Source organism: Tupaia chinensis, unplaced genomic scaffold (assembly GCF_000334495.1).
Source record: "Tupaia chinensis unplaced genomic scaffold, TupChi_1.0 Scaffold000166_1, whole genome shotgun sequence".
Classification (NCBI taxonomy): domain Eukaryota; kingdom Metazoa; phylum Chordata; class Mammalia; order Scandentia; family Tupaiidae; genus Tupaia; species Tupaia belangeri.
This window is the reverse complement of record NW_006159641.1, coordinates 1,206,220-1,219,970: the sequence shown is the minus strand read 5'-3', so window position 1 is coordinate 1,219,970 and position 13,751 is coordinate 1,206,220. Positions and strand designations below refer to the sequence as shown.

Genomic DNA, 13,751 nt, shown 5'->3' with positions numbered 1-13,751 from the left:
CTCAGGATTTTGGGGACATACACACATGTCCAGTTTGAGTTTTCAGGCACAGGGTTGGGGACTCAAACTGCAGTCGACTATGTGGGAGTCCGGCGCCATAACCACTATGTCACCTACTGGTCCCCATGCTTCTTAAATTCTTGTGGCAAACTGAACACAGTGTTTGTTAGATGGTTCTCCCTTTTCTCTGAGGGCTTTTTTGTCGCCATGTGCTGTGGCTGTGTTTACCGGGTGATCTTTCTAAGCCATTTCTGCAAAGTATGACCCTGTACTGGCTAAGGTGAAGGAGAAGGAAGGTGCGGCATCACTCAGGCCACACGAGACCACAGTACTTGTTTCCAGTGCTCAAAGGCCCTTCTGCTCAAGTGCAATTTAATACTGGGGCAATGATCTCCATGAGTATGTCTGAACTACTGTAATAGATAGATTTTTAAAAAAAGTAATCTTATGCTTCACAGAAAATGTGCATACACCAGGTGGGTTTCACATGTGTGAAGTACTGTAATAGAGCACATTATATATTAATTCAAATAAATCGCATGTGTTTCTGTGTGCATGTGTTGTGTGTGTCTATATGCATGAGTGTAAAAGTATAAATAAAAATATATGTGCACGCACGTATGTAAACATATAAATATATACATACACGTACATAAATGAATAAAAATCTGCTGTAAAATTGCATGCATTTGATACAAAAAAACGAACTAGATAATATATAATTGCTTTTTAATAACAGAATCAGGATATTTCTTTCATCTGTTAACTCTAAATTGATGATTACAATAATAATTGGAAGCATCTTACTAACCTCTTACTGTAAGCTTGGTGTATAATTGTGAATTCACTTCCTTGTCTCGTTGAAAACGCCGAAATTCATCAATTGCCTCCCTAATGACAGTAACAGCCAAGACAAATCCCTATGAGACAAAATAAAATGTGATATTTTAGGAAACCGAACTTTAACAAAAACGGAAAAATTTTCATTATATATATAGTTTCACTTTTAACTTCAATTTAACTACATTCTTAAACATTTAACTACATTCTTAAACATAAAAAAAAAATGAAAATGAGATTAAAAAGTACCAATGAGGGACCAGCAGTTAGCATAATGGCTATGTTGCTGGACTCCCATGTAGTCGACCACAGTTCACGTCCCGGACCCGGTGGCTTAAAACTCACGCTGGGCGCGTGTGTGTGCATGCCCAAGATCCTGAGAGGAGAATGGAGGAGAAGGGATTGCGGCGGGGTCATCCCCCCTGTGGGGTGATTTCTCGCTTTCTGTCTCTCTCTCTCTTTCTGGCGAGCACACGTGCCCTATAGCAAAAAAAAAAAAAAGTATCAATGAAGCATTACAAATGAATACAGTACATGGTAAAAGATTTATTAATACAACTTAGTAAATGTCTCGCCAAAAATTTTGAATTCGCATTATGATATGAACTTCAAGCTAACCAGCAGAAAACACTTAATAACCCAAAGAGAATAAAAAATTTAAAATTTCCAGGACCAGCAGTTGGTGCAATGGCTATGTCGCTGGACTCCCATGTAGTCGACCACAGTTCACGTCCCGGACCCGGTGGCTTAAAACTCACGCTGGGCGCGTGTGTGTGCATGCCCAAGATCCTGAGAGGAGAATGGAGGAGAAGGGATTGCGGCATGGCCATCCCCCCCGGGGGTGATTTCTCGCTTTCTGTCTCTCCGTCTCTGTCTGTCTGGCGAGCGCACGTGCCCTATAGCAAGAACCTCTCCCTCCCAACCAAAAAAAAATGTAAAAAAAAAAAGGAAATGTAAAATTTCCAATTACATTTAGCACACTCAGGCATTCAGATGTCAGATCAATAATGACTGACTTAAAGATGCGGTAACTTCTGCACTTCACTGTTTCTGATAGGGACAGCCCTATAACCTGGGGGTTAAGGAAGCTGGCTCCCACGTGGCTGCTCACCACATTCAGATCTCCGCCCGGCAGCTTGAAGAACACGACAGGGCACATGTGCACATGCACTCAGAATCCCGACTAGCGGGGGGTGGAGAAGGTGTTGTGGCATGACTGCCATCTATCAGTGGCCTCTGTCTCTCGTATCTATCTGCCCCACCCCCAAATGAAAGAAAAATCTGTTTCTGACAGAATAAAAGTATCTAGGAACACAAATCAATTCCCAGAGATGACATTCACACCAACCGACTTTCTGACACAGGGTATGACCACTCTACGGAACTAGAGAACACGGGTAGAGTTACAGTGGGTTTCTGTCTGACTTTGAAGTCAAAATTTGAATAGATTAATTTAATGTCATCTGAATAAAACTTACAAATGCTTGTAATATACCGTGGAAGCCATCAAACTACTAATGTTCATAGAACCCATCTGTTTTTGAGAGGTTTTTGCTTCAGTGTGCATGTACTTGCTGGAGACAGAGAGAGACAGAGACAGAAAATGAGAAATTGCCCTAGGGGAGATGGGATGGCCACTCTGTAATTGCTTCTCCTCCATTCCCCTCTTGGGGCTCTGGGCACGCGCACACACATGCCTGGTGTGAGTTTCAAGCCGCCGGGTCCGGGACTGGAACTAGAACCACGGTCAACCATGTGGGAGTCCAGCGCCTTAACCACAATGCCAACTGCTGCCTACATATCTGCTGACACGGTACAGGAATACTCTCCATGCTAACCTGCCCATGGTTCATAAAGAAACCCCCGCAACAGGCTGACTGCGGGGGACCCTGCTTCAGCCTGCTTTGGACGCTGGATTAACTTCCTGCGAAAGGACAATCATCTTTCAATTCCAGCTCTTTCTCCTGTGTCACCAGCGGCTAAACTAACAGGGATGCTGGAGAGCATGTTCCTTGAACTGACTCACAGGTCACTTCCCTCAAGTAGCCTATAAAGTCCTTTGCAATGAGGACCTGCCATGCACTCCTCTCGTCTCGAGTGGTCTCGTCCTGCTCCGAGTCAGGAGGGCCACCTGTCTCTGCACCTCCGAGCCCCGTCATCTCTTTGGCCACAGCGCATGTGCTCGTTCTCTGGTCATCAATGTCCCTACATCACTGTCCATCAGTCTCCCCTTGGCCTTACACCCTCTCCATGACTACACCCAGCATCCTCTCCTCCTGTCTACACTTTGTCCAATCGAAACATTTTTCCCATCTCACTAATTCCCCAACTCAGGCCAGTCCCCGGTTCCCACAGGGGACTGAAGCTGCTCCTGCGGACAGTGGGCCACCTAAAGCAGCCTGAGCTCCTTGGCATCCTGACACCCCCTCCCGGCTGCTGGCCTCTCTCCCAGCATGCTCCTCTCGATCTGGTCTGCCCTCCTCGAATGCGGACCGGGGCTCGAGCCTCGCTGCAGGCAGCTGCGGCCAGGAGCTCCAGCCCCCGTCTGTGCTCCTACTCCAGCCGGACACCCTTGCACTGACCCCGACCAAGCTCACGCCCTCTTCAGCTCGGCTACCTCACCACTGAGGCCAGGGTGCCCACCTCCAGCCTCATTTCTTTCAAAATTATCCTCCAGCGAGGCAAACCTTCGACAGCCCCCCATCATCGACCTTTCGTGGAAGCACAAAGCTTCCCCCCAACCTTCAGAACAGAAGCTCCTGCCTTGAGTCTCCCATTGAGGCCGCTCTGACCGACACCAGGAGCTGACATGTCTCCTGAAATCTGTGCTGCGTCCTTCTGGTTGTCCCCAGTGCACCAACAGCACTGCCTGGAACACAGCCGCAAGGGTCCTGAGTCACCTGCCTTGCGGAGGGACGAGGGAGCCACAAACGTGGCAGAGCGCCTCACGTGCAAGGAAGGTGGCCTGGCCAGATCCACGCTACGGGCCACGCACTACACTGAAGGCCGTGCTGCAGTTCTCCCACACTCCGACCTTGCCCACCACCATGCAGGTGTGCAAGTCACCTGCCAGAGTGGACCCTCGCACTCTGCCCATCGTCTCTAGTGTATGCGGTGGTACATCATCACTGGGTCTCTATGTACGCTCGTCACCCCAGAGAGACCTAGCACCCGTCAGCAGGTGCTGGCCCCTCACCTCGTCCTCACTCCCACCCAGGCAAGGACCGGCCCACTCCATCTCATGGACTGGTGGCAACTCCACGCAGTTCCGAGGGACAACTGAGCCGCTCTCCGAGAAGCTGTGCCGCCTGTCGCAGCACGCTCACTAGGTCCCAGCTTCCTCACGCACACCAGCTTCCTGTGCCCCTTCACTGTAGCCACACTACTGCGTGCACAGCAGTACCGTGTGGTTTTACACTGCACTTCCCAATGCCAAACGATGTTGAACATCCATTCACATGCTTCTACGCCAGCTGAGGCATAGTTACATTGAGGAAATGTCATCCATCTTTTACCCATTTTTAATTGTGCTTTCAGTTATTGAGTTAGGAGTTCCTTATTTACTATGGATAGAAATACCTTGTTACATACGTGATTTACAAATATGACCTTACAGGACCAGCAGTTAGCTAATGCTGGACTCCTATATAGTCGACCTATATAGTTGACTCCTATATAGGCGACCGTGGTTCGCATCCCGGACCCAGTGGCTTTAACTCACGCCAGGCACATGTGCGTGCATGCCCAAGATCCCAAGAGGAGAATGGAGGAGAAGGGATTGAGGCATGGCCATCCCCCCTGGGTGGGTGATTTCTCACTTTCTGTCTGTCTGTGTCTGTCTGGCGAGCGCACGTGCCCTATAGCAAAAACCTCTCCAAAAGAAAAAAAAATGATCCTATGAATATTTTCTCCCATTCTATTATCTTTTTAATTTTCTTGACTGTGTCCTCTGATGTACAAAATTATTCAATTCTGATAAAATATAATTCACCCATTTTTTTGCTTGTCACTTACACTTTTGGTGTACAAAGATTTGCTCCATTTTTAAAGGAGTGTTACAGTTACAGCTATTGCAGTGAACTATATGATCTTTTTTTTTTTTTTTTTTGGAGGTTTTTGCTATACGGCACGTGCATGCGCCAGAGAGAAACAGGGAGACAGAAAGTGAGAAAGCATCCCCCAGGGGGGATGGTCACACTGCAATCCCTTCTCCTCCATTCTCCTCTCTGGATCTTAGGCATGCACGCACACATACACCTCATGTGTTTAAGCCACCGGGTCTGGAACTCAAACCACAGTCGACTACATGGGCATTCAGCAACATAGCCATTATACCAACTGCTGGTCCCATATTTGATCCATTTTTATTTACTTTGCATGTACACTGTGACATAGGGATCCAAATTGTCTCTTCTGCATGTACATATGTGAGTATTCGAGTATCATTTGTGTATGTGTACACACAGTTTTTTTTAAGCCACCCATGCCAGGATTATTACCACAGTTGGCCATATGGGATCCAGCTTCCTTAACCATTAGGCTACAAAACTGGTCCATCCAATAATCATTTCCTGAAGACTATTCTTTCTCCACCAAACTGTCCTGGTACCCATGTTGAAAATCAATTTGTCATAATTGAAGATTTTAAAATTATATTCCATTGATCACATTCCTGTATTTGTCAATACCATACTGTCTTGACTACAGTTTTCAAATGGGGCCATGTGAGTCCTCTTTGAAAGTCCAACTATGATCTATTTTTTCTAGGATATATGGACTAATCTGGGTCCCCTGGCTTTTCATATCAGGTTTAGGAGGAGCTTGTCAATTTCTGCAGAAAACGAATAAATAAAACCAGCTGGGACTTGACAGGAATTGAATTGAATGTGTAGATCAATTTGAACAGTACTGCCGTCTTAACAATACTAAGTCTTTAACCTCAAGAACAAGAAAGTTCCCATTTATTCTGATATTCTTCTGATTTTTACATAGTCATTCTAATAAGAATACTGGTAGGCTACAGTGTGATTTTTTTCTCAAAGCATGATTACAGTGTGTAATAATCAAATCAAAGACACTGACACACTCATCTTATTTGACACTGAATGCTACGTTGCATGCATTTGGTAATGATCCTACTAGTCTTTTCTTATTTAGGGGGAACTGTCACTGTGCTACACCACTCCATAACTCGCTCCACTCATGTCTATGCATTAATGAGTCTGTTCATCATTTCCTCCTAAACCCACTCTAACACCAACTGCTCTCTCCCTGCTCCCCTGCCCAGCAGCTTCTAGTATCTATCCCCTCTCTCTGCTCTACACCACTGAGCTCTTCGGTTTCAGCCGCAAACTGAAGATCATCAGTATCTATTAAGTGGACCCGCTGTCTTTCATACCTGGCTTATTTCGTCCTGCATTATATCTTACAGCTCAACCATGTTGTGTCAAATGACAGAATATCATTGTTGTTTATGGCTAAGTCGCATTTTATTGTGTATATGTGACACATTTTCTTAATCCATTCATTGACTGTTGGGTACATACACCGATTACACATCTTGGCTACTGAATAATGATGCAATAGACATGGATGTACAAATATCTCTGCCTGAGTGATTTCCTATCCTTTGGATAAATACTCAAGAGTGGAATGACTGGGTCACCGATGTTCTAAAGATTTTTGATGAAACTCCAGTGTTTTCCATAGTGACTGTACTAAATTACATTCCCAAAAGCAGTGCGTGGGGTTTCACTTTACTCCACAACCTTGGCAGCACTTGTGCATTTTTTTTTTTATCATAGCCATTCTAACTAGAGTTAGGTGATACCTCACTGTGGCTCTGATTTGTATTTCTCTTATGATAAAAGATGTTGAACATTTTCATAAATGCTTTTTAGCCATTTGTATGCCTTCCCTTAAGAGCTGACTTATCAGACTGCCCATTCTAAAATTACATATAAGATTGTTTTGTAGCTCAGATTCTGAGTTCCACTTTTACTCTGGTAATTCATTCATTATTTAAAGTATTGTTCGCAAATATTTTTCTTCCATCCTACGGGTGGTATCTACTTATTGTTTCCTTTGCTAAGCAAAAGCTTAATTTTTAGTTTCATGGAAGCCCGTGCTTCAGAAATATTATTCAAGAAGTCTTTGCCTACTCCAGTATCTTGAAAATTTCCCCACGTTTACATATGTTTGCAGCTATGTTGCTTTACATTTAGGTACTTGACCTTTTGAGTTAATCACATTAAGTGGTATGATACAGGGTTCTAGTTCCATTCTTTTGTAAGTGGATATCCAGTTTTCCTAGCACCATTTTTACCAAGCTGTCTTTTCTCCATTGGATTGTCTTTTGACCTTTGTAAAAAATCATGTGGCTGTTCGCTGCTGGGTTTACTTCGGGATTCCCTATTACATTCCATCGGTCTAGTGTCTCTTTCTGTGATAGTACCAAGTTTTTTGTTTTGTGTATGTGTGCTAGTTTTCTGGTATTTTTTTTTATTATTTATTGGTTATTATTGCTTTGTACTACATTGAAGATAGGTAGTGAGCCTCTGACTTTACTCTTCTTACACAGAATTCTTCTGGTGATAAGGAGTCTTCTGTGATTCTAGAATTTTTATTGCTTTGGTTTTTGTTGATTCTTTTTTTCTATTTCTGTGAAGAACTTCACTGGTATTTTGATGAGAAATGCACTGAATTTATCAATCACTTTGGGTAGTACTGTTGGTTTACCTATATTGATTCTTCCAATCAATCCATGAATGAGGGACATCTTTCCCTTAACACTTTGTCTTTCTTTTAATTTCTTTATTCAGTTTTATGCAATTTTCATAGTAGAAATCGTTTACTTCCTTAGATATATTTCTAGATAATTTGTGTATGGGTAGGTACTATGATATTGCTTTCATTTGTTTCAGTCCATTCACTGCTATTATACCAAAAAAAATGCTATAGATCTTTGGATGTTGGTTTTCTATTCTGCAACTTTCATGAATTTGTTTATCACATTTCACTTTCTGGATCTACTCTTTACATTTTTCTACTTATATAATCACGTCACCTACAAATTAACTTCTTTACAATTTGGATTCTTTTTAAAACATTCTCGCCTGATTGAGGTGACTAGGACTTCCAGTCCTACATCAAATACAAAAGGGGAAACTGGACATCCACTTTCTTGGTCAAGCTTGCAATGAAAAAGTTTTCCCCATTCAGTACTGTCAGTTGCTGGTTAGTCAAAAGGCATTTGTTCTAGGAAATATACCTCCTATGCCTATTTTTGAGAGTCTTAATTGTGAAGGCATGCTGTGTTTTATCAAATGCTTTTTCTATGTCAACAGATACAGCAGTATGATTTCGGTCTTTCCTTTGGCTAATGTGATAGATTGCATTTATTATTCTGTGTATGTTGAACCATTCTAGCATCAACTCTGGGGTAGAACTCATTCCTTGATATCAATCTATTTGGTCTTTCTGTTTCTTCCTGGTTCAATCTAGGTACATTGTAAGTGTCCAGAAATCTGCCCATCTCTTCTAGATTTTTCCAGCTTGTTGGCATATAGCTATTCATAGCATTCATGAATGACCTTTTTTTTAGGGGGGAGGGGGATTTGCTATAGAGTGCATGCGCTCGCCAGAAAGAGAGAGAGACAGAAAGCAAGAAATCACCTCCCAGGGGGGATGGCAATGCCACAATCCCTTCTCTTCTCCGGATCTTGGGCACACACGCACACACACCTGGTGTGTGTTTAAACAACTGGGTTCGGGACTCAAACTGTGGTCGACTACATGGGAGTCCAGCGACATAGCCATGACGCCAACTGCTGGTCCTATGAATGACCTTTTTGTTCTGCTGATTTTTTGTAAAACTTTTTTTCCTGCATTTCTTTTACTTCAGCTATGATCTTACTATTTCTTTTACTTCTGCTACTTTTGAATGACACTTGTGTTAGCTTTCAGTTCCTTGAGAAGAACTGATAGGTTGTTCACTTGCTATATCTTCCTATTTTATTCTTTTTTTTTAACATCCCAACATTATTGTGTGAAGCTTTTATAATACAAATGCAGAAATGCAATATATGAACATAGTCAAATGCGAAATGGTGATTTTTCTTCTCTTCAAGTGGCCATGACTTCTGTTTCTAGTAAAATGGACTGCATACAGGTAGAAACACATTGTTTGTGTCACGAGCTGTCTAGAAATGAACTATAAATGCATTTCCCCTAGTCCCCACTACCTACCATAAAGTGTAGAAAGGGAGTTAAAGTGAAATTTCCTTGTTGGTTCCTACCATATTAAAAGACACTACATTCTATCTTAGCAGAGCCAATATATGGAAAGTATTTAAATACTAAAAATGTTATAAAAAAAATGAAACAGCAGGACCAGCAGATGGTGTAATAGTTCCGTCACTGGACTCTCACGTAGTTGACTGCAACTGGCTTAAAACTCAAGTCAGGTGTGTGTCCAAAATCTTGAGAGAAGGGGTTGCAGCGTAGCCACTTCCCCAGTGAGGAGATTTCTCAATTTCTGTCTCTCTGTCTCTGTCTACTTCTTTGGCGAGAGAAAAAAAATCTCTCTTTAAAAAACAAACAAAAAAAAAGGGACCAGCAGTAAGCATAATGGCTATGTCCCTGGACTCCCATTTAGTCAACCATGGTCTGAGTTCTGGACCCGGTCGGTGGCTTAAACTCACAAGGGGTGCATGTGCGTGCATGTCCAAGATCCCAAGAGAAGAATGGAGGAGAAGGGATTGTGGCATGGCCATCTCCCTGGGGAGTGATTTCTCGCTTTCTGTCACTCTGTCTCTCTCTGTCTTTCTGGCGAGCGTGCGCACCCTATAGCGAAAACCTCTCCAAAATTAATTAATTAATTAATTTAAAAAAGAAAAAACCAGCAATGAGATTCTGGCTAAAGGACACTAAATGAGAATATATATGTAAAAAATCCAAAACAAGCAAACAAAAAAGATTGTTATATTGGGTCCTCAGGCAAGTCACGACATATTTTCTATGCAAAAATGTGTTATTACTTTTCTGACAACCGAATAAAATTTCTAAGTGCACTGCAAGCATATAGGTTTTTTCCATGTGTATTTTTAAACAACAGAAGTGTCAAAAAATAGGGCCAACTGTATTAGGCTAAATTCCATCACCGCATATGTACACATAATGGAACCGCTGTCTCCTAGCTTGCAGACGGAGGCAGAGTCTGCGTCACAGTATGGAGTGGACCTTCCAGAGCCCTTTGTTCTGGAATACCCTGTAAACGAACCACCAGAATATGACTGTGCGGCAGTAAAGTGTTCTTCTGCATTAAATTGAAGACATCTGTTTACTAAAAATAAATGACATTTTTAAAAGAATGTAGGAAAGGTAATTAGAGCTGTTACTTTCTAAGTCCACAATGCCCTAGACAATTTGAGGTATCTTAATCTCCATCAAGAACAACATTTTTTTTTTTTGTTACACTGTTAAATCCATCATTATGGACAGAACTGATGCAAACTGGTCAAACAGATCCCACACATAGATGTCCCAGCTTGCCCGCGGCCACTAATACGTAAGCAGTGGGCAACAGGGAATTTAAAGACCTTCTTTTACTTCTTGCCCCCCCCCAAGGCTCTCCAAGTCCTACTGTTCCAAGGCACGTGGCTAAGCTTCCCAGTTTGTCCTGTGGCCCCCAGACTGCCCACGTATTCCCTCTGCTTCTCTGTAGCCCTTCAGGTTTTGAACGTTTTCTGTGACCTCCGTCTCAAACACCTGCTCCTGCTCCATCTCCATCCCCCTAACCTCAGCTACACACGCCCTTCTTTCTACTTGCACCTGTGCCAGTGGGCGCTCAGTGAGCTGCCCTGTGCTCGTGCCGTTACGGACACAGCTGGGAGTCACAGCCACACTTGCTGCTCCTAGAGCTCTCACGCTGCACACTGGGGCATCTTCCACGTCTTGCATGTGTGTCCTTCTAAACACACTTCCTAGAATAGCCACATTAGAGTGCTGGCCATTTTCAACTGTAACCGCTAAGGATACTGCCTTCCTCTGCCGGTTTTGCCATTAACGTCAATGGCAGTATTACCCTACCACAGCAAGAGCCAAATGGTCTTTTTTTTTTTAAACAAAGATTTTTGCTATAGGCGCATGTGCTCACCAGAGACAGTAAGCGAGAAATTACCCTCCCCCAGGAGGATGGCTAGGTCGCAGTCCCTTCTCCTCCATTCTCTCCTCAGGATTTTGGTCACACGTGTACACACGTCCAGCATGAATTTTAAGCTGCTAGGTCCGGGGCTTTAAACTGCAGTCAACTCCATGGGAGACCAGTGACATTAACCATGACACCATCTGCTGGTCCCAGTCCTTTATCTTTTATCTTTTTATCTTTTATCTGTTTCTGAAAATTCATGTATTTTAATTCTATGTTCTAGATTTATCTTTCTTATTAAAAAAACTTTTTTTGTTCATTTATTTTAATTTGACCAGAGAGGGACAGAGCGAGAGCAAGTGTGTGTGAGAGAGAGATGGAGAGGGAAAGGGAAAGTGAGAAAGCAAGCCACAAGTCTGGGACTCGAATCACGGTCGGCCATGTGGGAGTCCAGCATCCTTAACCACCACGCCACCTGCCACCTGCCAGCCCCTTGTTATCTGTTTTTCAACTACTGGCATTCCTCTGATGTGACTGTGTCCGCTTTAGCAGAAGGTGGGATGAGAAATCACTTTCTTATGTAAATTCAACATCTGATGGTTTAAGCCCATGTCCTGAAGGAGCACTGCACCAAATACCAGGCTCGTGCAGGCTGTCCACTCACAGCTCTGCATTTAGGTAGTCCTCAGATTCACTACGGTGTAGTCAATACAGGCTGCCAGCATTATGCCTTTGGATTTGCATCTCCAAGCCCATTAGCATGAGCGGCTGGTGAACCCCACTTTATTTTGCTGATATTTTGGACTGTTCCAACTATACAGTCTATTTCATTCTATGGGAAGGACATGGGTACTCTGGAGAACACAAAGCTGTGAAAAACAGTGAGTTGATTAATGTTGACTTCCAGTGCAGATTCACCTATTGCCATGAACGTGAATTAAACACTCTCTTCACCATACCCTTGATTTGGGTGACTGGCAACTCCCAAAGAGCCCTCAACGTTCTTCTGTTGATCGACTTCTTATTCTCAAAGAACACTAAGGCTCCAGGGTGCTGCAACTGATGCTCCCCTAGTTTTTCCTTATGAGCACCGACTGTTACAAGTTTCCTTCTTAATATTGCTCTTGCCTTATCTGATGCTTTGCAATGCAACATTTTCAATATTATTTGTTTCACGGAATTCCTTAATTACATCTTTAATTTCTTTGGTAGCTACGAATTCATTCTGGAGCATATTGTTCATTTCCAGGTATTACTGTACTTACCAAAGTTCTTTCATTGTTGATTTCAAATTTAATTCCATGTGGTAAAGAGGCTAGGTATGTTGCGTCTTTGAAATCTGCAGAAGCTTACTGGATCTGAACACGGAGGCCATCTTTGGAATGCCCCCGTGCAGCAGGGAGAACGTGTGTGCTCTACACCTGCTGAGGAAAAGGCTCTCTGACGGTCCATCAGGTCCAGTTACTCCTCGGTATTGTTCACCTCCCGTCTCTGTGCTTACTTCCCTCTGGATGACTATCAAATGGTGCGAGCTGGACGTTAGAATTCCCAGCGATTAATGTGTAAGAGTTCCTCTCTTCTTTTAGGTCTAGCAACTTTCATTTCATGTATGTGTGCTCTGATGTTTATTTAATTATACATGCTTATAATAATTCTTTCTCTTAAGTGAGTTGATCTCTTTAACACTCTTCAATGATCTTCTTTGGCTCTTTTTACAAATTCTAGCTTATAGCTTGTTTAATTAATTAAGATGGCCACATATGCCCTTTTTTGGTTTCCATTTGCATGGAATGACTTTTTCCAACCTTTCATTCTCAATCTAGTTTTATCTTTATCAATGAAATGTGCCTCTTATAAGCAGCTGTTGTTAACCATTCAGCCAGCCTCTCTCTCTCCCTCTCTCTCGGGGGGATGGCCATGCCGCAATCCCTTCTCCTCCATTCTCCTCTCAGGATCTTGGGCACGCACGCACACGCACCCAGTGTGATTTTTAAGCCACCGGGTCCTGGACGCAAACCGTGGTCGACAGCCTATACGTACTTTTTACCGGGGAATTTAATCCAATTATATTCAGTGATATTGTTAGGTACAGATTTACACCTGCCATTTTGTTAGTTGGTTCCCGATTGTTGTGATTTTTCTCTTCTCTCTTCTGTTGTCTCTTTGCTGTCGGGAAGATGTCTGTAGAGGTAGAAACTGAACATCTCTCTGTCTTCTCTGTGTATATACACCGCCTTGCACGTTCTCACAGTGAGATTTACCTCCCACTCATTTCCCGGTACACGACTCTTAGGAATCCCTTCAAGAGCTGGTCTGGTACTAGTGAATTCCTTCGGTTTTTATTTCTCTAGGCACAATTGTATTTCTCTTTCACACCTGAAGGACAGGTTTCTTCTGAGTCGTCTGAGTTTAATCTGATGGGTATCCCTTATAGGTAACTTAGTGCTTTTTTCTTGCCATTTTTGACATTTAGGCTGTAACATCCTTAGAGAGGATCTTCTCATGTTGAATCTGTTTGGTATCCTTTGGATTTTCAGGCTCTACACATGTGTATCTCTGTTCAGGCTATGGCTAGTCCTTTGTAAAACAGATGCTGCACTGTACTTCCTGTCTCGTTGCCCTCTGGCATACCCATTATGTGGCTATCTGGTTGTTTTAACAGTATAAACTTGTCATATGTTATCATGACTTTTGACAGTTAATTTTCTTTCTTTTCCTTTCCTTTCCCTTCCTCTTTATTTCCCTTCCTTTTCTTCCCTTCCCT

General features: G+C 42.9%; 1 protein-coding gene across 1 annotated transcript in view; it reads right to left on the bottom strand.

The window, feature by feature from the left end:
- Positions 1 to 13,751, bottom strand: part of LOC102501492 (putative phospholipid-transporting ATPase IIB) — a gene marked incomplete at both ends in the record, with an annotated part of 192,556 nt that overhangs the window by 155,235 nt on the left and 23,570 nt on the right. Inside the window, 1 exon segment of the mRNA XM_014586915.1 lies at positions 812 to 920. Coding sequence (XP_014442401.1) covers positions 812 to 920 — 109 coding nt within the window.